Below are 27,159 nucleotides of genomic sequence, written 5' to 3'. Positions count from 1 at the left end.
CAGGGCAGAAGGCAGCTCAAGGTAGTGCCTGCTTTCTTCAGGTTCACATGAGCAAGGGAGGGTGAGGGAAAACGTCTATGTCCCCTTGTGCAGCGAGGGGGCGGCCAACACACCTGGGGGTGGCGGTGTTTGGCATCCACATCCTCAGTAAGGTCAGCACAATCTGTCAGCTCTCTGCCCTCTCCTCCTCCACTGTGTTTCCAAGCTCTGGCTCCCTCCCAAGCCGTCCCAGCCCCAGGGACACATCAAGTCATGGACACATTAAGGAGAGGCTATGTGGCGCAGACCTGCTATCTCTGCCTACGAGTGAATGGCCAAGTCGCTCACCTCACATCACAGCATCAGGGATCAGAGCCTAAGGCTACTGATGCCCGACACACTTCTGTAGCCCTGCCTGCTGAAACCACGAGCCTGCCCAGGGGGGCTAGTTGGGGTCTGGAAGGGCTCTGCCCACTGGTCACTGTATCCTCCAGACAGCACGTCTGTCCGGCCACAGAAAGTCTCAAGGGTAGGACTCCTGATGAATTAATGCACTTATGCATTCCCTACAGTGCCTAGTATGGTGCCTGGCACATAATAGGTGCTCAGTGTTGAATGAATGAATGAATGAATGAATGAATGAATGAATGAAATGAAGATATTGAAGGAAAGGGCCTCAACCATGTGATTATTAGGCATTTACTGCTCTAAGCAAGTAATAAATCTGGAGCTATTGCCACTTCCTGCTCCCTGCCTTCTGCCTCCCCCCACCAAGAGTTGGCTAATCTGCCTCCAGGCTGATGTTGAGTCTTGCAGCCAGTCCACAGACCCCATAGCTTCTGGAACACCTGCTGCTGCTCTGAAGAGCTGCTGGGAGGGTGCACAGCTATGTCATCTATTAAGATGAAAGGCAAAGGATGACTCAGAGTGCTTGGCCTGGGGTCTCTGCTTACCATCGCTGCGTTTCTCCAGAGACGGCTCCTGCCTGCAGGAGCCCCTGTCCACCTTGCGCTCACCCATGGCTCCTCCCCAGGGCCCCTGCAGCCCCAGAGGCATGCTCTTGTTGCAGCTGTTGGTGGACAGGGCCAGCAGTGGGTGACTGACTTGGGGGCTGTAGGGCTGGGTCTGCGTGGGTGAGAGCTCACAGGTCCTGGGAACTGCACTTCTTGAAGGAGGCAGAGGGGTGTCCACAGGCTCTCCCTGCTCACCCAGCCTGCTGGACCCAGGCAGGGCTGCCTTCCTGTGAGACACAGGTGAGGTGGTTTTCCTTGAAGGTGGAGGGGTTGGCACCCAGCCTCCAGGGGAGAAGAAAGAGGTTAGCTGCTGGGCCTGGTGCAGGGCAGAGGGCTCTGCATGGCTCTGTTGCAGGGAGGAAGCAGAGACAGTCTCCAGAGACTCATGATTTTCTATATCCCGGGCTTGTCTGGCTGGCGCTGAGGACCCCAGCTTCATGGAAGATGCCGGGGCACAGGCTGTCCTGCACAGAGCCCTGGAATCCACCAGGGGAACCCAGTGATTTCCCAGCCCAGCTTCAGGCTGCCACTGGGATCCCAGGGAAGCCCTTTTAGATTCCAGGACAGGAGGCTTAGGGAAAGCATCTTCTCTGGCAAACAGAGTCCCCTCAGGGTGTCCTCTGCCTTCTTTCACCTCATCTGCAACCTCCACGTGATCAATCCCAGGCGAGTAGTGAGGGGTCTGAGGGCTGCTGGGCAGCTGAGATTCAGCCTTCCGGAACCACCTGGGGCCTCCCCGAGGCCTGGCGCCCCGCAGACGCGGGCCGCTGCCTTGGGCCGGGCCACGGGCCCTGCTTGGCTGCGAGGTCCCAGCCTCCTCGCTGTCGGTCCTGCAGCTGTCGGAGGTGTCCGTGCTGTCCAGGGCGGAGTCCACCTCCTCGGGCCGCACCGAGTCTCCAATGTGCGTTTCCCGGATCCATTCCGTGTGGAGCCCCTGCTTGGCAGGGAGGAGCCTGGAGGGGGGGCTCGGGCCCCAAGAGCTAAGGGGCTCCGCCAGCACCCCCTGCGCCCCACGGTCACGTTCCTGGAGGGACCTCGGGTCCGGGCTCGCCTTCGCCTGGGTGGGCCGTCGGTCATCGATGCGGCTGCCGCAGGCTCGGCACTTCCTCTCGCCGTCCGGGACGGCCTTCCGGTCCAGTAGACCCACCAGCCTGCAGAGCGCCCCTTCGCCGGCGGCCCTGCGCGCGCAGCCCCTGTTGACGTAGTGAGCGAGGTCGGGCTTGGAGCGCAGGGGGCCCTGGCCCGCCGGCGCCTGCAGCACGCAGCTCCGCGCCTGGTCCTGGCGCTGCTGCAGCCGGTCCAGGTAGCGGGACTCGGCGTCGCCGGCGGACTCGTCCTCAAAGCGGACGCGGGACGGGGAGGTGCCCCGCTTCGGCCACTGCCCGCTGGTGGACTCCCCGCTGGAGGAGTCACTCGTGTTCCCGTTCTGGAGGTTGTCTCTGCAGGCGAAGGTCATCCTCGGGTCCAGGGCTGGGTTTCTCCGGCCGTCTCTGCGGGGGGAAACAGGAGCAGACAGGTGACAGAAGATGGGGAGGACGGCACCACGGGGTACAGAGCTTCCAAGGTGCTCCGTGGTAATATGACTCCAGTTACCCCACACCACGTTCCTGGGGAGTCAGGCAGTAAACCAGAGTAGCTTCCAAGCCCATCTTGAAGCTGAGACATGGCGCTAAACAAAATCAACAGGAGCTTCTTTACTTTTGGCTTTCCTTCTGTTGCCTGGCTCAGCCTGAGCCAAAATAAAACATTACACTGAACACGGGATATACGGAAGGATGATAGCAAAATCCTCATGGTGTGTGTGTGTGTGTGTGTGTGTGTGTGCACGTGCCTGCATACACACACTCCACTCAAGAGGAAGTGAGCCTGGCGTTCATGGGCATCTGGTAGTGATGAATTCTCCCAATGTTGTACTTGGCTATAAAGATTTAATGGGAATGGGCGCCTGGGTGTCTCAGTCCGTTAAGCGTCCGACTTCGGCTCAGGTCACGATCTCACGGTCTGTGAGTTCGAGCCCGCCATAGGGCTCTGTGCTGACAGCTCAGAGCCTGGAGCCTGCTTTGGATTCTGTGTCGCCCTCTCTCTGACCCTCCCCTGTTCATGCTCTGTCTCTCTCTGTCTCAAAAATAAATAAACATTAGAAAAAAAAAATTTTTTAAAGATTTAATGGGAAGAGTGAATTATAAGTCTCTACACAGACTGTGTGGGACCTGATGTCAGGCTTTCTAAGCATTCTTGCTCTCAAAAGTGTCCACTCTGGGTTCCTAATCATCTTGGTTAGACAGAATTTAGACAATGACACCCATGTTTCTCCTTGTACTCTCTATCTTGTCTGTTTCAGTGCCCACCTTCTGTACCCCCCCCCCCCGCCCCCCGCCCCACAGCCCCTTCCATGCTGGAGAAAAGCTATGAGGACAAGTACTGTGCTAGGAAGAACCTTTGCATTCTGTCACCAACCTTTGCTCTGGGAAACACTGTGCTGGCCATCAAGTCCTGTCCACTCTGGAAAACACCTGCCTAAATCTCACCCTGGGGGCCCCCTGGAGCCAGGTAACCTGAGTCTCCCCGCATTTCCTATCAAAGGCCACCTAAGTAGGGCTCTTCTTTCCCTTCCGTTTCCCTACAGTGACGTCGCACCAATCTACTGCTAAGTGTTTGGGACTCACACCTTTTCTCTCATTTATCGTTTATCACTCGCACTGGACCCCTGCCTCGTATCCAGCCCCCACTGCCTCCTGTCAGTCTTCCCGAAGCACAGCTTCATCACACCATCCCCCAAGGGGGCACAGGATCAAGTTCAAGGTCTTTATGGTAAAAACAGTGGCCCTCCACATTCCTCACTGTTTTCCTCCCCAGCTCTGTCCTGCCGCCCGGCCACGTGTATGGTCACCAGACTCCTGCCTCGTGCACCTCATGCAGCACCCTTGCATCAGATCCTGCAGACTTTTTTTCTTGACCTGCCTGCATTTGAATCCTATTTGTTAAATGTTACCTGTTGTATAGACACCACGTGTGCTGGTTAATTTTATGTGTCAACTTCATTGGTACCACAATGCCCAGGGACTTCGTCAGACATTATTCTGGATGTTTTTGTGAAGACATTTTTGAATAAGATTAACATTTAAATTGGTGGATTTTGAATAAAGCTGATTACCCTCCACGACGTGGTTGACCTCATCCAATCAGTTGAAGCCCTTAACAGCACAAACACTGATCTTCCCTGAGCAAGAAAGAATTCTGCCAGTAGACTGCCTTTAGATTTGAGTTGCTATCTTCCCTGAGTCTGAAGCCTGCCAGCCTACCCTGCAGATTTTGGACTTACCGTGCCTCCATGATCACATGAGTCAATTCCTTAAAATAAATCTCTCTCTCTCTCTCTCTCTCCCCATATATATATGGAGAAATACACACACACACACACACACACACACACACACACACACACACACAGTCTGTTGGCTCTTTCTCTGATGGTTTTCTCTGAAGAAACCTGACTAATACACCATGATATTATCTCCTTCCCATGAACACCTGTACCACTCATTTGTTATGACAGACTCACAAGATGTTAGTGCTGGAAGGCACTGCCATGACCACATGGTCCCTCCTCATTCCTATAAAGGAGAGGCCACACAAGACCAGTTTCTATGCTGACCAGCACCTGAGCAGCTGAAAAGGCAAGCTGTGGATATTTTTTCTCCTTCAGAAGGAGCCACAAAATAGAACTAGACACTGATCATGCTGGTGGTCAAGTTTTATCTGGGGAGGAGCCTGGATTTTAGGGACTTGCTATTTCTTTCCAAGTACCCAGAAGTATACCCGTTGTGTATACACAACTACCTATGCTGGCATATTTCATGTATTATGTTGCTGTTTTTAGTCCTCAAAGTGTCTACGAAGCCTTTCCTATCCTTGCCTTCCTCCTCCTCTCCCCTCCCTCTCCCCAGAGAAGTGAACTCTCCTCCAATAGCACACTGTATGTACATAGCACTGTTTGCTCAAGCTTGCCTAGACTCCCAACAACTGATTATAATGAAATGTATGTCAACAATTAGTGGATTTACTAATCCTTCCCCTAACGAGATGCTTCAGTGATTCTGGAAGAAGGGTGTCAGTGCTTTCAAAAAGGCTGTCTTAATACGAGTTCCTCCCTCACCAAGTTTATAGCTACCCAACAGAAAGACAAATATGGTACGTAATTAAAAGAAAAGCAGTTCAGATAACAGCAGGAAGAAAACATACATGCTTAACAATTACTATTAAAACATGCTAGCCAGTGGGAAGAGTAGCCATTGAACCGGCTGACATCTAAACCTATTCACAGCATTTACTGGACCAGACAGTGTGTCCCTTCTCAGCTGTGTATGGATCAATGGCATTGCCTGTCTGGCTCAGGTGAACATGACCTGCGCCCTGGGGGTGTCACTGGCCATTGCTAACCATCCCCTCCTCTGTGCCTTGACAAAGCCACTGACGAGCCTCACAATCCAGATGGATTAGAATGGTCTGGGTTGCTGAGGGAGTGGAATACAATGTATAAAAAATGCATACACTTTGGAATCAACGGGTGGTCTGAGAGGTTAGAGTTAAACTGTCCAAGACTGATTCTCTGCAAAACTCCATGGGAGCCAGCTATGGCTGGGGGCTTAAGGCACTCCCTCACCTGTGCCATGTCAGACAGACAAGAGGCTCAAACCTTGGACCCCAGGCCTCTGACTGCAGAGGGGCAGGGCTGGTGGTCACCTAACTGTGAATGCTGAGCTGGCAGGATAAAGCTAGAGCCAAGGTTCCACCATGCCATAGCACTGTGTCCCCACCCCCAGTGCACACTAAGGAGGAGTGAGCACTTCCTAAATCATGCAGCTTAAAGTGCCACTCCCTGGAACCCTCCCTGGAGGCTGCGGCTACGCGTTCACTAAATGTTTACTCTGCCCTAGGAGGCCGTGGGTGATGGGGGCCTGCACATCTGCCGATACTCCTGACTCCAGTGTTTTCTCTCAATGAGTACTGCTCCAGGAGGAATTTCCTTTTTTAAAGAACTACTGCTAAGCAACTGATCTTCCTGCTTTGAGACTGGAGCAGAGCCTGTGCTTAAAAGGGCTGCTTTGAGGAATACTGCAGAGTTGTCCATCATCCTGTTTTCTGGAACTCACATTCAGGCTGGGCCAATTTATCCATTAGGCACAGCAGCCACAGTGTCTATGGGCCGGGACACTTCCAGGGACCCATGAATGTCATTTGTCTTCAAGTCAGAAGAAAACAAACTCTTAAGTCCAAGAAAACATATAATACCTTTTAAACCAGCATGGTCAGAAACTAGAATTTTTAACTTTTTTTTTATGGAGGAAGGCAGAGAAGGCAAGAGTGCCTAGCACCCCCAAAGGTCATAATGTGGGTCTGCACTCAGAGAGGGGTTCACAGCAGAGATGTGAAGTTCTTCACTAGGATCACCCCTGATGAGGATGGTTCAGGGTTTCCCTGCTTGTCTCAATATGGCTAGGGTGGTCCCCCTGATCCCTGTGCTGGTGACAGTTTTCTGTTGCTGACTATGAGGCACTGGAGCCCCAAGCTCTTGCCCCTGAGGATCCCACCTGCACCTGTATGTCTTCAGCCTCTCAGGATCTGAGGAAGGCGCAGTGGGACAATCACTCTGGTCACGTGCATGTGGGGTTCCTGGGTCAGCTCCCCAGGGCATTCTTGCCCAGGAACAAGAGGCTCTGCCAGAGAAACAGCATCACCTCTCCTCCCCCAGAAACAAGAGGCACCCTACTAAGCAGAATCCCCCCCCGCCCCCAATATCTGCAGGCACGTATACGCGCGCATGCGCGCACACACACACACACACACACACACACACACACACACAGGCAGGATACCCTGGTGGCCAGGCCCACCCAATGCAGGGAGAGGCTCACCAGGAGACTCGGTACACTGGCCGGCACACGGCGACCCCTCTGTAGGCCCCAGATGGCACTGCCCTGCTATGCTGACAGGGTGTGGGCTATACTTTGGGGGAGGAAGAAGAAAGCCCAGCTTTAAAGGCAGTACATTTCTAACCTCATAAGGGAGTCCAGGTGCCATCAGCCGCATCAGTGACCTTAACTTTTCCATACAAGATGGTGAATTGAGTCATCCTGGAATTCATGCCAAAGGTAGAAATAACATTTTTTGTTCTAAAAGGAGAAATGAAGGGGAGTCTGATCACAGAAGATACTTTCAACTCCACTGCTGAAACCAGAGGCCTCTGCCAGCAGTGCTGGGAACATGCCACACAGGTATGCTGAGGGCTTTGGAGACAACTGCACAGCAAAGACCCTTCCGTAGCAAACCATACCTGCAAAGCTCCTCAAGCTGCCTCAACCATCACCCCTCTCGGAGAGGACCGTCTGGCCCAGTACCTGGAGTTGATATGGCCTCTGTGGGAAGGCCCCTTTCTGGAGGCCCACTTCCTACAGCAACGCTGTGCCAACCACACAATCAACACAAGCTCTACTGTCTTAACACGGCTGCTGCTGACACAGGATGACAGCCCTCGTGGGTCACCTTCCCAGGTCCTGCATCTTGCTGACGTATTGTGCCCTCCTGGTGGTAGGAATTCCAACCTAGGTGTGCCTGTCCCCAAAATAGCAAGAGACTGTGTTTCCAGGAGCTGCTCAATTTCTACGCTGATTTGCTTCCAGAAAATGAAGCTACTGATACGTCTTCACCTCCTGGAAAAGCCTGTCTGTCCATGCTTGCCCTGGCCACGTCCAGCCTGGCCGAGGATAAAGAAGGCCTTCTGGAGACTGCTCTGCCCGCCCCCACTCTTCCATCCATCTTTTACCAAGCTACTCTTTGGAAGGAGTGATGCCCCTGGGCTGAGGCGGGGGGGGAGGGTGCGGGGGTGCTCCTGCATCTGACTCGGGCCTGGGGCCTGTGTGGCATCACCATGTTAACTCAGCATGGCTCTCCAGGGTGATTTGACAAGCATAACCTTTAGAAGCATCTGCAGCAAGCCATCTGGTGTTGATTTTTCAGCTGCACCCTCTGAGGATTCACCAGGGCTGCCAAGTCAAAGTAATTCTTTTCTGGACACGGCAGCTGCTAAAGTGGGTCACCTTGCATTTCTATAGCATTTCTATGGCCAGGGGACAGCCTGACAAAAGGGAACATACTTTAAGGTCGGCGACTGGGGTTGTGATGAGCTGCTCACCTAATCTGGGGAAGAGGAAGTGTCCAAGAGCACATTTACACAGTCACGTCTGTTTTGCAAATAGTCCTGCCAATTTTGAGACTACCCAGCCCAACCTAAGTAACCTACAGAAGGTGGAACAGAGGGCTCTGTGAAAGTCTAAGGCTCTGAGCTCTATATATATGAAGAGAAGAATAGTTAGGATGCTTCAGAGAAGCCATGCCCATTCCTAACTAGTCTCCTCCAACCAGAGTGAGACAAGGCAAAAATGTGGAAAGAAAAGGATAGTCTTTTTGGCACAGCTTGCCCAGATTTAGGATCTCCTGAGCCCCTCTCATAGGGGGGTCATAATGACACTGAACTCAGAGGCAGGCCTCAGCCCTCTGCTTATGCTGGAGTCATCTCAATGGTGCCATGACAGTCCACGGCCTTCAATGCACAGGCTCAGTGTCTCCCATCAAAGAGCATATGGCCCAGTTCCACTGAGAATCCTCTGTTCCTCCAGTATCACACAGTGATGGAAACCAGCACACCCAGCATGCCCATCATCGTGACAAAAGCACAGGTGCCCTGCTTGGGGCAGGCACAATTTGGCATGGGCTGGCAGCCCCGTGTCAGGTCCACCAGGTGTACTGGCCCTGGGGTGTGCATTCCACCCTTGGAGGGGGTTCCAGGAGGGGCATGGCACACAGAATGGCAGGTGGGGATGGGGATGGGATGTCACTCCAGGAACAGCCACATATGTGAAGGGCTGGTCTGAATGTCCTTCAACTTGTTCTCTGCCTGCCTCTTCACCCCCAGTGAACTTGCCCTCACCCATGGCTCTAGCATCAGGAAAGCAGGGTAATGCCCAACTCTGCCATTCTGACCTCTTTTCCTCCTCTGCAGATCTTGTATCCAAATGCCTGATGAACATTTCCTCCATTTGGAGGGCAACCTCCTCTAAAGCGTGACCCTGAACTTCATTCCTTGGCTAAGGCCCCACCAAACCTCCAGACACCCAGTCAGAACTGGGCTTCCCCTTGGATGCCTTCCCTTCTCACATTTCCTACACCCGGTTAACTAAATGATTACTGGTAAGAGGTAACACTCACATAGTACTCGCTATGCCCCAGGCACAGTTCTGAACACCTTACGCGTACTGACTCAATATAATCCTCACAACAACCCTGTAAGACTGGCACCATTACAATTCCCATTTTGCAGATGACAAAACTGAGGCACAGAGACTTCCCCAAAGGCACACAGCCAGCAAGTGGCAGAGCCCAAATTCAAACCCAGGGGTCTGGTTCCAGAATCTTAACCACTTTGCTGCTGCCTCAGTAAACCTGCATCCTTTCTGGCTCTTGGCAATTCCTTATCTCCACACCCCGCCCTCCCTATCACATCTCACCAGGACCACCATGAAGCCTCCTTAACCGCCCCAGGCCCCCAGATCCAACACATCCCTGCAGCCAGGACAGCTATACTGAGATGCAAATGTGATGATGCTATCTACCTGCTTAAAATCCTGTAGTGGCTTGTAGCTGTTACTGGAGACATCCAAATCTTTCAGCAAGCCTGGAGGCCTCCGTGACCAGCCTGCACTGAGCTTTCTGGCCTTCAAGCCACTCCCTCCCGTCCCCGTGAGCACGGTGTTTCTGCTCATGGTGTCTGCCCTGGGATGCTCACCCCGGCCTCCATCATCCACCCAGGGAAGGTATACATCTCCTCCAAGCCCCAACTTAGAAGCCACGTCCTCTAGAGCCTCTGCTGTCCTTCCCAGGTGGAGGTACGGGTTTCCTGCCCCGCATTCACGTCTATCCTCTCCTACACCACAACTGTATTGACCTGTTTGCCGGTCTTTCTCCCTGGAGACTGTGACATCTGCCCCCAGGGAGCTCAGATTATGTGTCATTCACCTTCGAATCCTCCATGTTTGACACTGTAGGCCCTCAGTCAAGGTGTGTTGACCGACTAAATGAATTAACTCAAGCGCCTAACATGGGAAACACACACACAGAGGGAGCAGTGAGCAGCAGTACGTTGGCTGGATCCTACCTCTTCTCCCTGCCTCAGCCCTCCTAGGCCAGGGCCCCACTCACCGGCTGCCCTGGGCAACGGCGGGCACGATATCATGGCTGGCACGGAGGGGCCGGGTCCTGGCCTTCATGCGGGCACGCTGCAGCAGATGCTTGGCTTCCTCATGCCTGGGGCTCAGCACGGACTCCGGCTTGGGACCAAAGGTCCTACAGGGCGGCACACAGGCCAGAGCAGGCGGGGGAGGGATTAGAAGAAAATAACACGGATTAGAAGAGCTTTAACAGCACTGAGCATGGCGGTGCCAGAAAAAGCCCTGCATGTGCAGCCTTCCTTGTCCAGTTCCCACACAGAGGGCACCGGCCGGGGGTCTGGGCAATGGCCCTGAGTGTCTCTGGACAGGGCCGGGGAGCTAACCCACCTTGGACAGATTATCTGCTCAGGATTTCAGGAGACAGAAATCCCAGGAGGATCTAAGAAGGGTAGGGGAATCTCCAGATTATTCTATTGTTCCTTCCCTGGGCAGGCAGCCGGAGTTATCTGGGAGGACGGGGGAAGGGCCCGGCGTGTTGGACTGGGCCTGTGCCCAGCCAGATGGTCTTTACACACATCACCTCCTTCTCTCCTTCTGCTTCTCTCTGCACCCACACGTACCCATGCAAGCCCCCACCACAGACTCAAGAAGTCAGGCCTCAGCCTGTCACATTCTGTTCCTTTTGGGGGAATGACATTTCTATAAATCCTGGTGCTTGCTTGCCTCAGTCCCAATCCAAACCTGTTAGGCATCGGCTCAGGGCTGAGAGAAATTAAGCTGGACCCACACCAAGTCAGCAAATGGCTCGATTTTCATAATAATAAGGGTCCTCTCCCAGCCCTCCCCACCTACCAGATGTGCAGCCTCCCCAGCCAGTCCAGAGCTGAGGAAAATGACGGTGGCCCTTTTTCAAAGCTGTCTCGCAGACAGTGACATACAGCCAGTGCCAGGTTACAGCAATAACAGCAGCCCCACAACCTCCCGCTGACAAGCCATTTCTCTCCACAGAGCTCCCTCTCCCCAGCCAGGCTGGCCCAGGGCAGGTGCGCTCTCCACTTGACAGATGAGGGTGTTCCGCAGCAGAGAGGAACATTTGGCATGGTGCTCAAGGTCGAACATCAATTGAGAGCAAAGCAGACGATAGCCAGCCCCACTGCTTCCAGTATCCTTCCCACACCCTCTGTCTCCTCCTTCCTCTCCTCCTTGGATCCCAGGGCAGGCTTCAGAATGTTTGCAGCTGGAGTCAGACATGCTCTTTCATGTGACTTTGGCCTCCCCTGTCCTCACTGTCATATACGCAGGGGCTGTCCTTACCAGGGAGGGTCCACAAAAGGCAGGTAGAGGCCTAGCCAAGCATACCTAGATTTCAGACTGTAGCGCCCCAAATCCCTTGTCTTACCCACCCCGTATGTCACCCGGAGAAAGGGGCCTGACAGGGGGAAGGTACCAAGTAGTTTCCTGGATAACGGAGGACAGATGTGAGTGGAAAATGGCATAATTCCGAGGCGTCCTTGGGACATCCTTGGACAAGCTCTGGGCAGTCTAAGGTCCTTTCTTTCTCTTTCTGTTTCTCTTTTCTTTCCCTTTGCCTTCCCTTCTTTTCTTTCTTGCTCATTATTTGCACCTAACCTTTCTTTGGGGCTCAAGGGGGGGAAAGAGCTGCCAGAATAAAGGCACCATCTGTGCCCATGAACCCTGGCAGGGCCCAGGCACAGTTCTGGAACCAGGAGGGTTTACTGGAGTGACGTGAAAGCGAATCTCCAGGCCCGCAGCCCTGTGGAGCCTCCTTTGGCAGGAGAGGCCTTGCTGTGCACAGCTTCCCAAGCAGGCAGCTCCTCCGACGCACGGCTGCGAGCAGCTGTGCTCTCTGGGGCTCCTGCTCCGACAGCAGAGATAATGAGGTTACCAGCCCGAGAGACGCCCCTGCAGCCGCGGGCCTCTGGCTGTCTGCCCGCACACTTGGAGCCTTCCGGTGACAGCTGTGCTTCCCCGGCTGTCTGAGGGCATTTGTCACAAGACCTGGTGGGCAGGCAGGAGGGCCCCCAGGCAGCTGGCCAGATGCTGCCAGGATTGGCCTTGCCCCCAGGTTTTTAAGCCATTTTCCAGCTTTGCTGTTTCTTTTTTACTCCCTCTACTTGGAGCTGTTAATTCTTTCTTTCTTTCTTTTTTTTTTTTTTTTCCATCAGCTGCCCTGCTTTGGTTCCTGGCAGACAAAGCTACTTTCTCCACTGATTAGAAAAGCAAGGCTCTTGAAGGCATCCATGCAGTAACAAGCTGAGCAGGGAGGGGAGTGGCAGCCACCTTCACAGATGGCAGTCAAGGTCAGCAGGGTAGGAACTCCTGGCCCTGACAAGCCCTGTGGAGGGGAGAGCAGTCTTCTCCCAGGAGGCGGGGGCAGGCAGCCGCGGTGTTGTGGGATGCAGAGCCTTTCCCAGCCAGACTGCCCACCCCCCCGCCCCCCCCGCCCCCATCCATCACTGCATCCTGCTGGTCTGCCCAAGGGGCGCCAGCCCTGCCAGGCACACAGGTTCAGACTCTTCCACCTGAGGGAGGCTTTCCAGTCTAATCTGGCCCTGGCCTCTGCCAAGGGCACACAGCCCTCGAGCCAACCCCTTCCCATCATGGACTATACCCCACAATCTCAGCTCCCACAACTGTGAAAATTTCCTGGAAGGGCTGGGGCAGACACTGCAGGGCTAGATTAAAGCAACTCCATCTCAGAATAAAAGCTTTTGCTACCCTCTGGAAAACCTGCATGTCTGAGACTCATTCGTTCAGCAGGCAGGGCATGGGGATAAAGTGGCTGAGTGCTTTTCTCTCCTGGGCTTTAGTCTCCCCATCTGTAAAGAGCGGGAGTTGGATACGGGAGTAGACTCACACCTGCTACTGTGAGTGTGGGTCTGCCCAGGTAGTCCGGTGCACCACAAGGCTGGGGGAGGGATTTTGAGGTCCTCTCCCTGGGGGGATCCACACCACAGATGTTTGGCCACCAAGGAGCAGCAACACCTACCAGGAACTAATTTGGGGGGACGACTGTTGTTCCACATGAGGATTCTGGCCCTTCCCTCTGCCCCTCCAACCACCAGTGTCCCAAGCTGATTTCAAGGACTCGGGCAGCATGCACCGCACCCCCCCCCCCCAATCTGGCTTGTTCATCTAAGCCAGTTTCCTGGTGGAGAGATACAGGCTTAGCTCCAACCTCAGGTCCCCTCAGGGCCAGACAGGTCGAGGTCTCAAGTCAGGACAGACGCCATTCCTCTCCTAGCCAAGCAGGAAGGGGTGGTCAACAGGACAGACTGGCCTCTTTCTGCAGCCATCATAATCCTGGATTAAAATAATAAGCTCCAGCAAGTCTGGGTCTAACGCTTTCATCTCAAGAACATGAATTAGGGGAATAATTTGGACTCTAAAGAGATCTGATATTTCCCAGATTCCAGGATGCAGTGGGGTAGGGGGGAAACGTATAGCGTACAGAACATATATAAGTCTTTTCCCCCACCATTTTTTCCACCTCTGTATATCATAAAGCCTCTAGATGACCAAGAATCGAGCTCTCCTGCTGTTATACCGTGTAGTTTCCCAAGGGAGGGGAAGAGAAAAGATGGGCCTGAAACTGATTCCTGGCTGCATGTGCCATGAGGGCAGGATGGTACCCTGGGTGCACGATCACAGCCACCTTCTTCCCATGGCTGGAGGACACTGACAGGCTGCAGCCACAGTGCTGGTTAAAGCGTGGTTCTGGGGCAGCCTAGCCAGGTTCTCATTCTGGGCTGTCCCCTCACGAGCCATGTCACCCTGGCAGGTTACTTTGGGGTTAAGCCTCAGTTTCCTCATCTGCTAACTAAGGGCTCAGCTGATAAGTGAGCTTGAGCTCCTTAAAAGAGCTCATCACAGAGTCGGGCACTGGGTAAGAGTCAACCAAGGCCAGCAATCACTATTACCACTGCTGTGATTATTAGTAGTATTATTTTAAGTTACTCTCGCCCCCTTATGCACAAAGGATGGAATCCCTAAACATGAACTGGAATCCCTGCCGAAGAGCTCACCTTGTCATGGTCTGCAAGGGGAAGGTATGTTTGGAAGGGAAGCCATCTTGAGGCTAGAGAAGCCTTGGTCGTTTTGCTCCAGACAGCATCTGACAGGGCTTCGCAGAAGAGGCACCTTCCATAGAATGGGAGCCAGAGGAGACTGGTAGCAGAGGGAAGCTGCTGACAGGTAATAAACAGGTGCTTATTCTCAACAGGGAAGAGGAGCAGGCTCCTTCAGAATGGCTGCTGTAGGATACGCCTGCCTCGCTTAACACCTTTGAAAGGATCTGGGTGGAGGCTCCCAGAGCTTTCTTTAGATGCCAACTTCTTATCCAGGGATAGTAGAGTGGCTGGCTTTGCCACTCTTCTTGAAGGCTTTTTGAAGAAGGCTAACAAACTCCCTATGGGGCTGCCCTTCTGGTCAGCACCGCCTGGCCTCAGTGTGTGGAGGCAGGAGTCCGAAACACCCCCACATAGTGGGAAGAGTGGCGGGCTCAACTCTGGAGGCCAGGAAGGAGGGTTTCCTCTTGTTGAATTTCAGACCACCCCCCACAGACGGTCTAGGGTAAAGTAATTTTCTACAGCCTCTGTTTTCACAAAGACTGGGACCATAATGAGAATGTGTGGCGTGTATGTGAGTGAGGTAATGGCATGGCAGAAAGCTCCAGGTGGCACTCGCTGTGCATTAGGGTTTCAGTGTTAGTGTCCTTCCTTCTCCACCCAGGACCTAAGAGCACTAGGTGAGCGGGAGCACAGTAAGCATTTGAAAACACTGGTGGGTGGTTTAATTTTTCTTTTTAGTTTTATTCTTGGTAGGCTTGAGATTGCTAAGGGGGCTTTCGTCCAGTTTTCCTTCGTGTCTGTATATCTTTTATTTTTTAATTTTTTTAATCTTTATTTAATATTGAAAGAGACAGACAGACCGACCAAGTATGAATGGGGGAGGAGCAGAGGGAGACACAGAATCCAAAGCAGGCTTCAAGCTCTGAGCTGTCAGCACAGAGCCCAACGTAGGGCTCGAACCCACAAACCACGAGATCATGACTTGAGCCAAAGTCAGGCACTTAATCAACTGAGCCACCCAGGTGCCCCCGTGTCTGTATATCTGGGTAGGCAGGATGGCAGGTGGCTGGGGATATGCAGGACAGGTTGGCTCTGCCAGCTTTCATTAACCCCTTGCTCTGGGGTGTCCTCAGGTACACCTATAGCCCTGAACATCCTGGGGATGTGCAAGAGTGGCTCTTCTCCCATGCTCACCCCCAGGACTCTTCACGTACCTCCTAATCCTAGGGGCCCAGAAGGTCCAGAACTGGACTGGTAAGCCAGAGTGATCTCCAACTCTCTCACCAGCTCTGTAGCATGGGCACTAGGCCACAGGGGACAGCAATGGTCCCGCACTGTCAGAAGACGCTGTGGTCTTACCACAGAGGGAGTGGGTGTGGCAGGAGGAAGATGGTTAATGTCTCTCGTTTTTTACTGCCCTACTTAAAATCTAAATTCCAAAGCTCTCCACTTATGGAGAGCCAGCTTCCCCACCCTGTATCCCGATAGTACCCACGCATTCCACCTCACCCTTCTCCCAAGCATTCCTGTAGGTCCCACCCACTGGGAGTGTCCTCTCCTGTTTCCATCCGTATCCTATCAAGCCCACCTACACTCATGCATATGTGCTTCTGCCAAGAAGCCTGTTCTGTGCAGCTACTTGGACGGTACCGGGTCCCGGAGATAAGACCGGCACAGTTTTTGCCCCCAAGGAGCTCCAGGAGGAGACCCACCAGCAACATCTACGGCCAATGCCGAGGCAGGCAGAGAAGGCAGTGAGCACAACAACGGGCAATTCCCTCTGAAATTATACACAGGGGTCAGTTCACAGGAGACTCTCCAAAAGTGTTAGTGAATACATTAACTTCTAAAAAGCTGGCAATATTCTCGCAGCTGTGGGTCTGACCACTAGAGCCACAGGCACGGCCTCTGAAATTCTCGGGGGCTCCCTGCCTGCCTCACTTTAAACTGGAGTCTCACAAACTGCTTTGGGCGGGGAGTTTTGACCTCTAGCAATCCCAACAGGGGCCTGAACACTGGGACCCACCAGAGTGTGAGCTGCTGCAGGCTGGCACCCTGCCCTCTCTTTTCATGAAGAGGCGTGGGAACTGGAGACTGGGCTTCCCCTGAGCCTCAGCTTCTGAAGTGGGCACGATTCTACCACAGGGATGGGGTTGGGGAGGGGGGGAGTTGGAATCAACAGCCTAGGGAATCCTCTGAGTTTCCTTCATCATCAGAGCACAAATAAAACACAGCCCCAGGGACCCTCTCCTCTCCATTTCCCCCTCCCAGCAGAGTGGTAATTAAAGCCCTGCAGACACACTTGAGGACCTGGGGCACTGATCGCGCACACGGAAGGTCCTGATTTGAACCGGAGCAGCCTCAAGAGGGCGCCCTGGCACCCTGGCACCTCTGGCTTCACACAGGTTTTGCACACCCTGGGATCCCATGCTTCACTTGAGATCCTGAGGCAATCTGTAATCCTGATCTGCTCTCTCCGAGCCTCAAGATAGGGAAAAGGCTGAGCTGGTCGTGGCTATCTTACGTTGTGGGGATGGGATGCTCGCGGGCTGCGAAGAATGGAAGAGGGCAGGGCCAGGCCTGGGCAGAGCACACACTTCACTGTCCTCCCCACTCCTGTTTCTGACAAGCCCAGTTCCCAGTTGGCCCGTGGACAGGTGGCTGACAGCACTGGCCCCCGTTTGCCCTCTCTGAAGTGCTTACCGCCCCCCTCCTCTCCCCAAATTCCCACTTCCCAAATCATCTCAACAGTGGCTTGGAAGAAACAAGAATGGCCTGTGGAGCCCATCACCTCCCCTTCTTTGCCTATCCCTGAGAACACCTGGCCAGCGCTGGGGGAGGCAGAAGACCCCCACTCAAGGAGTGGCCTGTGGGGCACAGAGAGGACAGCTGTGGCAGTGTGGGAAGAGGGTTAGAGTGCAGGTTTCAGCACCAAGCAGCCCTGCATTCCCATACTTCATAGCTGTATGACCCTGGGCAAGTCATTTAATCTCTCCCCAGAGGGGCCTCTTTGTGAGCGAAGCAGGAACAATCCATATAGCTAGTTATGAGGATAAAGTGAGAATGTGGTGAGCACTTAGTACAGGCCCTGGCACACAACAAGAGCTGTGGTCCTCAACAACACGTTGTCCTCCTCCCTCGCCTGGTCCTCTGGAGGGAAGGACTGGCCACTGGGATGTTCCAGCTTTCTAGGACAGGACCTTCTCTTGCCCCTCAAGAGGCAACACTGGGGGCAACACTGGGGTCAGGGGATGGAGGTCAGCATTTGGCCCTCAGCATGCAGGGTCCCAGCGCACTTCTGATGTTCCCACGGCATCACAGGTACCTCACCTCCAAGGCCGACTCTCCCCGTGACCACCCCCCTCAACAGGCTGGCCACACATCCCCACCCCCGACCATCAGACAGTGACGACTGTCTTAGGCTCTGCAGTAACCATCATTTCGTGAGCTTCTTGTCCTATCACCTTGCAAAGCAGTAACAATTGTAGACAATTATAATCAAATACACATTGGATTAATGTGTATTTTATAATTAAATACACTTTGGGTTAATTCCATCAAATGGTTACTTGATGCAATACTGAACGGCACTGATGCTAACCTGAGTGTGAAGCAGGACCATTTATGCCTCCAACCCTCAGAGGAGAGGACTCACTGCCCGAGCACGTCCTGACCCCTTAAGGATGGCCATCTTGATGCCCGGCCATAGCTTCAGAACACCCCACTGCCCAGGGCCCTAAGCCTCTCAGTACAGACGCGAAATCCCCAGGACACTGGTCCCATGTGGTGCTCCTGGACTGCAGAGCGGAAAGTAGCATGCCTTACTTCGGAAGTCTCTTGGGGAGGTTAGCTATACAGAAATGGCATCAGTAAATCCACCCCCGTCAGGGGACAGATGGAGCCTGCCGTGTCTTAGGGACCACCTTCATATCTGCCAGGAGACTCAGTAATAGAACCAAATGAGGAGCCCTGTCCGAGGGGGCCTCAACACATGGCCGACCTTTCTCTCATCCTTGAACTAGACACGTTCCCTGGCCCTTCAGCGTGGGGGTCTACTCAGCAGGGGCCTGACTGTAGATTGCCAATAGAGGTCAGTGGGGCACTCTGACCTTCCAAACAAACCAGAGGATGGAGTTTTCCCCATGCCAACTCTATGCCCAGATATATGCTGGGCACAGTCTGAAAGCTCACTCACACAACTTCTCTCCACACACCCATACCCGCCCAGCAGATACCTACATATCACACAGTACACATATATGCACACATCCATGTATCCTGCACCTGCACACATACACTCGACCTGAACCCTAAAATGCTGCAGGTGTCCTGGCAGTTTAAACGACAGTCTAGAAATCGCCATCCTGAGGATTACACACAAATGCCATCTCCTCACGGTGCTGGGGGGAGAATACCTTCCTTTGCTATGGTTGAGGTTCTCCTCCTTTAAAACAGGTATTTTCATCATTTATTATCCAACATGCAAGTTGGGAGCTTTGGCTTCTCCCTTCAAGAGAGAGGTCCGGACAAAGCCCCCAGTGGCAGCACCTTGCAGCTGGGCCTCTCTCCCAGCCCCGGAAGAAAGGGTGTGAGGGGTGGGGGGCAGAAGCAGCCACAGGAAGAGGACGCACCATCTTTGCCTGCCTCAGCTGCCTTCTCTGCGGGCTCTCCGAGGAAGTAGGAGGGAGAGGGAGGAGGACAGGGTGTCGCTGAGGACCACAGTCCTTTCTGCAGTCACAACCCTCCATGCCGTGGCCAGGCTACGGGGAGACCTGATGAGAGGCAGAAGACAGTGGCCGTGGAGGCGGAAGAAGAGAACCCTAGCAGAGCGGAGTCAACTATGATTCCAAGTCATGGATAGTGAGGGACGAAGGAGCCAGACAGCCCCCTGTCCACCAGGCCCTTGGCCAAGGCCACTGCAAAGGCCAGTAGCCAAGCAGGAGCTGGGTCGCCTGAATCTGGGGAGTCCTCAATTTGTAAAGGCAGGGCCAAGAAATGTGCCCTCCACATTTTCTGGAGGGCAGGTCAGATGAAGTGGAATTTATGTATGGAATGGCCTGGTGATGAAGAAGTAACAATTCCGACCTCTGACCTCCACAGAAACCATGAGACCCTCAACAAGTGACGACACTGCACAGCCGGAGAAATGGAGCCTCTCCGGCGCCTGGCGTTCTGCAGCCAAGAGCTGGGCAAAGACTGAGGCCGAGGCCAACCTCTGAGTGGGTGCAGGAGAGAGCCGCTCACCCCAACCGAGCGCACGTCCTGCTGGGTCAGGACACTACCCATGTCAGAAAGTGGCCCCACTGCTCCAACCACCCTGGTGTGCCAGGTCCCCGAGACACTGGTGGAGGGGCTGGAGCAAAGTCTGTGGGATGTCACAGGAGAGACTGGACGAGGTGAAATCCTTTACAGGAGCCAGCACCCCCCCGGATGGGAAAGGGACCGTGGGGTGAAAGCTCTGCATTTGTGTACCCTCCCTAAGGATTTTCAAAACTCTTCTCTCATTTTAGTCTCACAACAGTCTTGGGAAGTCAACCAGACAGATACTATTTGGGCCACTTTAAAGATAAAGAGACAGAGCCCAGAACAGGGGATATGACCCAGGGAGGCAGAGCAGGTTGCTGGTATACTCATGGCACTGTGCCCTGCACCCAGCAGTTTTGCTCAAGCGGCAGCCAGGCACCAGTGGGCGCTGGGGGTGACTGGCACATTCTATGGGGTCTCACATAGGAGGATCCCCAGCGGCCCACTGTGCACTGGTCTGCTGGTGTGGGATCTGCCTGCCTCTTGCTTTCTCGAGGTCTCCCACTCTCCCAGTGCTGGGTAAGTGAGGGGACCACAGCAAGGAGGCCAGGAGAGGAGGTGCGCACCCTGGGCTCTTACCTGTTCTGGTCTGAGTCCTGTAGGGAGATGCCTGAGTCCCAGTCCACGTCCCTGGGTGGTCGTTCTAGGAGGCAGAACAGAAGCAGAGATCAGGGCAGAGCCAGAAACTGGGCTCTCAGGGGCCACTCAATGAACATGGAGAAGACAGTCTTCTTCACAAGCAGTTTGCTCCCCAGATAAATTCAACTCTACTCTGTGTCTCAGCCTAAGAAGTGGAGGCACGGCCTGTCACGGTGACAGCTGGTGGGCACGGCCATGGGCCCAGGGGACCGTGTGGGTCCTGTCAGGTGTGGGGTGAGGAATGGACTTTGGGGTGGGAGGAAGGACGTGAAAGAAGGCGCTCTTGGACCTGAACACTTCACATCCCGCTGCCCGAGTATGGCCCACCTAACAAAACACCTGACCTGTTTGTGGGTAGGGTTTCCCCCAGGAGGCAAAGAGGTCCCCTGGGAGCTGAGGGCAAGTCAGCGGAGGGAGGTGCAAAATCCCACTCCAGAAGGACCACAAGAGAGAATGAAAGGGAAGAAATCATGGTAGCCTCCACGCCAAGCAGAGGGTGGCCTCCAGTTGGTCTGTTGGTCTGGAGGTCATGGGGTCTTCAGCAGACAGGTAGAGAATCTATGTCAGAGCCAGAATAAAAGGACTTCTTGATGAATTAGGTGACAGGCAGCTGTGCTCTTCTCCCCTTCCCGCCCCACCCCTCCGCAGGTGCCCTCTTCCCACTTGTCCCTTCCTGGACTCCCTCCTTCTGCCCCCACCACCCAGACCTACAGAGTGAGCCTCACCTGGTATACCTCTGTCCCGGGATGGAGTCCAGGCTGACATTTCCACCTTGGCGGGGCCTTGCCCCCCAACACTGAGCATCTCCTGCAGCAGAAGGCGGTTCCTCTCCACCCGGTCAGACAGGGACAAGGCACTGCCCCCAGTGCCCAGAGCCCCCAGGTCTCCAGCTCGCCAGAGCCCCCCAAGCAGGGCTGGCCTGGGGACAAAGTCTTCTTCGGAGGTCAGAGACAAGCTGTCCAGGTCTCCACCTGTAACTAGACCATCTTGAAGGGTATATGACCTTCCTTTCCTCAGGTGGGGCACGTGGGTGATTTTGTTACAAGGACCAGGGCCCCCAGGCCGGCCCGGAGTGACTCTGTGGATAGGGCTCTCTGGCAAAGAGCCAGGCCCTGGAAGCAGGCTCCTCTCATTGTCCGGCAATGCCCACACTGCTTCTGGAGGCCATGGGCTCTTCCCGTTCCAGCACTCAAGCCCAGGAGAAGGCGGCCTGGGCGGTCTGGGAACCTCCTTCCTGGCAGGTTCACTCTTGTTGACAACACTGTCCAGCTGCGCATCAGTCAGGTTCTGAGCAGGGAGGACCACCTCAGCATCCGGCAAGGAAAACCCCTCTGACAGAGTCCCAGCTCCACCCACCCTGACCCGCCTGCATTTGGATTTCTTAGATGGCCTCTCCTGAGAAGTGAGGCAGGGGCTCACCCCCTGTTTGCCTGCTGTCATCTTTTCCTTCAAGGCCCTCACCTTGGACTCCAGCACAGAGGGACCTTGGCGGTGTATCCCCAGTGCACCGGGGTGCTGGGGGACCATCAGGTTGGGTGTTCTGTCTTCCAGAGAGCAGGACCAGGGTCCTGGGAGGTGTCCATTATCCAGCTGTGGCTCAGGGCCACTTCTCTCCACACCTGAGGTCATCTCCTTGGAACTGGCTGTCCCGCTCCCTGTTTTGGTCCCTCTGGAAAAGAAAACAGACAAAGCTCCTGAGACCCAGCATATGGCTAGTAGCTCCAACACCCTCCTGGGTCCCCAGAGTGCCTTGGTTTTGAGCCCTGTCCAGATGAGAAAAACGTGGGGACAGAGCTTTGAAAAGTATAAATCATTGGATGGGACAAACAAGTTACTATTGAGTTTTTTCTTCCAAGTCTGAGGAGCGCTCTAGTTTTTCTACCCCCATTTTACAGATGGAGCACAATGAAGCTTCAAACAACAGCCAACTGTGGACCGGAGTGAAAACAGGGGCCAGATTTCCTAATCCCTGGCCTCTTGCTTTGCTGACAAGTGACCTCAGAGGATATCAACCTCTGCTAATAGCGGACACGCTCTTCCCTTTTTAAGGGAAGCCAGTGCAGATGAGGGGCTTCAGGAAGATACCCCACAGGATCTGACTCTCTGGTTCAAGGTGCCCACCTGTGTACAAGCCACAGGACTGCAGCATGGGGCTGTGCTCAGAGGGTGGCCACGATTAGTCGCCGACTCCTGTCCACATGTACTGGGTACCAGGCAGGCCTGCAAGGGCTTTCAGACACTCTCAAATAATCCTCACACACTCTGCCAGGATGGGATTATCCTCCTCATTTTCACAGACAGGGAAACTGAGGCACACAGAGATTCGGTCACGCAGGCGGAGGCCGGGTTTGCAACAGCAAAGCTTCTCCTTCCAAGGCTGGGGCTTTTTCAAAGCACTCAGTGATCAAGTGATCACTTACCCCCCACCCCCCTCATTCTGTAGAGGAGAATATCCAGACTGGAGGGGTTAAGTGACTTGCCAGAATCACAACACTCCTTGGTGGCATGGTTGATGTCATAGTCTTCACAGGGAATGAAAATGAGCACGGGATTTTATTCACCAAGTGGTTCAGTGCACACATACGTGCCACGACGTGTTAATATCCACCCGCTCTCTGAGAAAATGCTCTGAAACACCATACGTTTATATATGTCTCACTTGAAGTAAACGGCTTGTGTAGAAAAATCCATATTTACTTAAGTTACAAATTAGGAGTTAATTTTTCACTTCATATGTTGACGAAAAAGTTCATCACAGAATTCCCCGAAAGAGTCGTTTACGACCAATCGACTTAAACACGTTGCAGGAATGTACACACTTCATAAAGCAAAGGACACAGTGCAAATGTCACATCAGCCTTACGCCGGGGAAGCGCAAGGGGTATCGTCAGGCGGGCGAGATCATTTCCTCCACCGGTTGATCTAGAAGTTAACAACTTTCTCCTGCAGCCCGGCCGCCGAATCCTCTCTTGTAAAGTTCAGTTCAGAAAACAGGGGGTTCGGGGCAATCCCAGCCAGGGGAAAAGCACTTCCGACGGGGAGCCTCTGGCACCGCGCCCCCGGAGAACCCGTCTCCTCCAACGGGGGCTCCCCGGGGCGCGGGCAGCCTTCCGGGGAGGCGCCGGCTCTCGCCCCCACAGGTTGAAGCGGGAAGGACTCTCCGCGCCCTCCCCCGCGCCCCTACTCGCACCCCCCTCCCCCCCCTCCCCCACCCCTCCGCCCCGGCCCGCCCGGCGCCTCGCTCCCGCGTACTCACTGGGGGCCGCCGCCCGCCGGCTGGGCCGCCGCCGCCTCCGGTACCCCCTCCATCCCGCGGCGCGGCCCTGCTCCGGCCCTCTGCCCTCCGGCCCCGCCGTACGGTGTGGGGTGCGGGCCGCCGCCTGCCTGCGGGGTCCGAGGGCCAAGCGGGCGCGGCCCGGGCTGGAAGGAAGCGGCATGGGCTGCCAGGTCCCGGCTCTGCCCGCGCGGAGAGAGGCCGAGCCGGGCGCGCCCCGGGCCGGGAGCGGAGAGAGGGAGCGCGGAGGGCAGAAAGGCGGGGCGGCGGAAGGGGCTGGAGGAGCGGGACCGGGCCCCCACTCAGGCCTCCGCCGCCCTCCGCTCGCCTCCTTCTCGCGGCCGCGGCGGCGGAGCGTCCCAAGGGCGGGAGGACGAGCGGGGCCCGGGCGCCGGGGGACCGACCCCTTGGCGCGGGGCCGGGCCAGGCTTCGGGGCGTGCGCAGCGGGGGACGCGGCTCCACGCGGGCGAGGGCCAGGAAGACCCCGCGTTCCTCCCCGGCTCCCCGGAGAAGCGTGCAACTCCACACCCGGGGCTTGGGGAGCAGGCTCGGCTGTCCCGGGGGAAGCTAAGGAATGCCCTTTGTTTAGACAACTTTTCCCGAGGTCTCGGTCCGCCCTCTCCGAGGTGCCCTTTCCAGACGCTCGCGGGTACCCGGAGTGGAGGCGGGCTCCCTCATCCTGCCCGGTCAGGGGGAGAGCCTGGTCCCTGCGTTGCCAGCCCCTGGGATAGGGATCGGTTCTCAGAGTCCTGGGGACTCTTGAAGAGACCGGGTCGCTTCTTCCACACCCGGGAGCAAGTAGCAGCCAAGGGCTTTTGGGTAAGGGGCATTAAGGAATCTACTCCGAAAACCATTGTTGTACTATATGCCTTTACCTGCAGCAGTGACCCAAACCGACGGGGCTTTCTTTCTCTTGCCACCCAGAGGGAGGTAACAGAATCTCACCTGTTACCAAACATTTCTACACAAAGGACGGGAAACAGCAAAAGAGTTAGGACCCAGGAGATTCCAGAAATCTCTACAAAGGCAAAGTGCTCATCCATCTTTGCTTCAGATGACAAGCTTCTCACTCAAAATGGTTTGCTCTCCTGTTTGTACCTTGCTCACTACCGTCACCATCCAGATGACAGGCACGGGCACAATGAGGACCACACAATACCGGGGGGGGGGGGGGGGGGGGGATGGCGCGGGAAGGATGGTTTCCAGAGGAGGCCTGGCTCTGGAGTGGGTAGGACTTATCCTGCAGCAGGTGGGGGCATCCGGGCACAACCCCCCAGGCCTGAGAGCAGCTGTTTGGGGAACTGTGCTAGATTGGCCTTGGGCTACTTTAGGAACCCAAGGGATTATCTAGGGCAAACCCTTTGTGTTACAGAACACACGCAAGCTCAAACAGCTCTCTCCTGTCAGGTGTCCAAAGCCTGGGACCAAAGCTCTTGCATCCCCTCTCTCTCCATTATTCCCAGAGCAATCAGTTCTTCCAACAGGGCACTTTGTGCTGTTGATTAATCCTGATCACTTCATAATACGGTTATGTGCCGTCTATGGAGGGTGTACGGAGCATCCTTTCTACAGCTTAGGAAACTGAGTGAGGTGATCTCGCCAGGATCACAGAGCTAGTGAGTGGTAGGCTCTCTAGAGTCCGAGACCCTCCCCTCAACCACATTGCCCGGCGCTGTCACCAGCCTTCTGCTTGTGCACATTCAGCATGGAAGGATTTAGTTTAAAGAATCAAAAACTTGTGAAGTGCTGTAAGAGCAAAGTTACGCTGCCGCACAGTCTGGCCCTCCCTGTCTGGATACCTTCTGCCATTCTCATTCCTGCGATCCAGGGTAAAGTCCCGTAAACCTTGCAAACCTCTCTTCCGTGTGCGGTGTCAAAGCTAACTACAGTACTGTTACGGTTATTGGGGAATTTCTATGAGCTAAGGTACTCAATATAGGATCCTTTAGGTCTTTACAACAATCACAACGTCAGTATAGTACATCTCCACTTTAGGGATAAGGAAATTGGGGTACAGACAGGTTACACGACTTGCCTGAGGGCCCACAGCTAATATAGTCAGAATCTGAATCCAGTCCTGTATGGCTCCACGATCTTCTTCTGCCTTGCTTCCTTCTTCCAGAGGCTCTCAGAGCTCAGACTCTTAAGGGTAACTTTAGGACTCCTGCTTCCCACCCCCAGAAGTTAATGATCTGCAAGGCAAGTTTCTGAAAGTTCCAGCAAAAGCTTAATGTTTAAAGGAAACCTGCTCCCCCCGCCTTTTGAGATGCAAATAATCACCTTCAGTTGACTCATTACGTTTGTTACTTTACACTTAATGTAGGGGGAATGGGTGTCACATCTCTATAGAGGTTTTAAAAGCCATCTAAAAATACCAACAGGCAAATCCTCACAAGCTATTAAATTATCACGGCATTCACATGTCTGAGAGCGCTTCTCATTCATCTGGATTCTGTCTGGTTCAGCAAATATCTGTTGAGTTTCTACTACGTGCCAGGCACTGAAAAGACACAATGTAATACCATAAGCCCTGTCCTTGAGGAATTTCTGGTCAAGTTGGTGCAGGGGAAGGGAAACAAAACTTCCATATGAGTGCTCCCCAGGCAGGGTAGCACAGGGTGGAGGTATAGGTCTGCTCCCAGGAACAGCAAGACTGAGGTGTGTGTTGGGTGGGAGGGGTATCGAAGAGAGTGGGTCTTGGAGTTAGCCAGACAGAGGGGGAGGGGTGGGAGAGCCATTTCTGTCAGAGAGATTAGCATAACCACAGGCATCCAGGTGTGAAACTGCCTGGCTTCACTGTTCTAAAGTGCAAAAGTTACACTGGTTAAAAGGCAAGGGTGGGGCGCCTGGGTGGCTAGGTCGGTTTTGTGTCCAACTTCAGCCCAGGTCATGATCTCACGGTCCGTGAGTTCGAGCCCCGCGTCGGGCTCTGTGCTGACAGCTCAGAGCCTGGAGCCTGTTTCAGATTCTGTGTCTCCCTCTCTCTCTGCCCCTCCCCTGTTCATGCTCTGTCTCTCTCTGTCTCAAAAATAGATAAACGTTAAAAAAAAATAAAAAAAAAAAAAAGGCAAGGGCAGGGCTGAAGCTGCAAAGCAGGGGTGACTCCTCTGGGGTCCGGGTGAGGAGCTTGGGTGCTGTTCTGTGTCGTGGGAACCCCTAGGAGGTGGGCTCCCTTGAGCACAGCACGTTTCTGGACTGGAGAACTAATTTACGTCCTGTGTATCAGAATCCGTCATTACCATTTTCTGGAGAGAAGTCTAGGAGGAGGGACACAATCACACTAGGAGGTACGAAGCCATCGCATAGCCTTCTTCCTAGGGCTCGTACAACTAGGGAACCGCTTTGAACAACTAAGGAAACCCACCATCCCAAGAAGCCTCCTTCCCCTTAGCCTGGGTGAAAACACGGCCTCAGTCCTCCTCCTCACCTTCCCCCAACACGTTCTGAACACGCAGCTTGAATAAGGAGCCGTATAGGATGTGGAAATCGGGTTTCATGTAGGATGAAGGGATGGGTGAGAGATGGTCCTATAAGGTGACACCGTTAGGGGTGAGTGGCGTGGGAATGGGGTGGGAGGGACACCTCTCCCGTCCCTCTACTGTACTACCTGGGGGAGCTTGTCCAACCGGAAACC

At 54.4% G+C, this 27,159-nt stretch overlaps 1 protein-coding gene across 4 annotated transcripts in view; it reads right to left on the bottom strand.

The window, feature by feature from the left end:
• Window positions 1–25,631, bottom strand: part of KIAA1614 (KIAA1614 ortholog) — a 51,725-nt gene extending 26,094 nt beyond the window's left edge. Inside the window, exons 1-5 of one of the 4 annotated variants that reach the window (XM_053209674.1) lie at window positions 24,471–25,631; window positions 20,976–21,919; window positions 20,191–20,254; window positions 10,248–10,391; window positions 933–2,482 (exon numbers count right to left, since the gene is read on the bottom strand). In XM_053209674.1, coding sequence (XP_053065649.1) covers window positions 933–2,482; window positions 10,248–10,391; window positions 20,191–20,254; window positions 20,976–21,919; window positions 24,471–24,568 — 2,800 coding nt within the window. In that variant the 5' untranslated portion in view covers window positions 24,569–25,631. Of the gene's footprint in view, window positions 1–932; window positions 2,483–10,247; window positions 10,392–20,190; window positions 20,255–20,975; window positions 21,920–23,506; window positions 24,313–24,470 lie in introns of those variants that run through there. The other 3 variants (XM_053209673.1, XM_027074420.2, XM_027074419.2) reach the window with 3 other exon arrangements.
• Between the last annotated feature and the right edge of the window lie 1,528 nt (window positions 25,632–27,159).

This window comes from Acinonyx jubatus, chromosome E4, assembly GCF_027475565.1.
Source record: "Acinonyx jubatus isolate Ajub_Pintada_27869175 chromosome E4, VMU_Ajub_asm_v1.0, whole genome shotgun sequence".
Taxonomy (NCBI): Eukaryota; Metazoa; Chordata; class Mammalia; order Carnivora; family Felidae; genus Acinonyx; species Acinonyx jubatus.
This window is presented reverse-complemented; position numbering and strand designations above follow the sequence as displayed.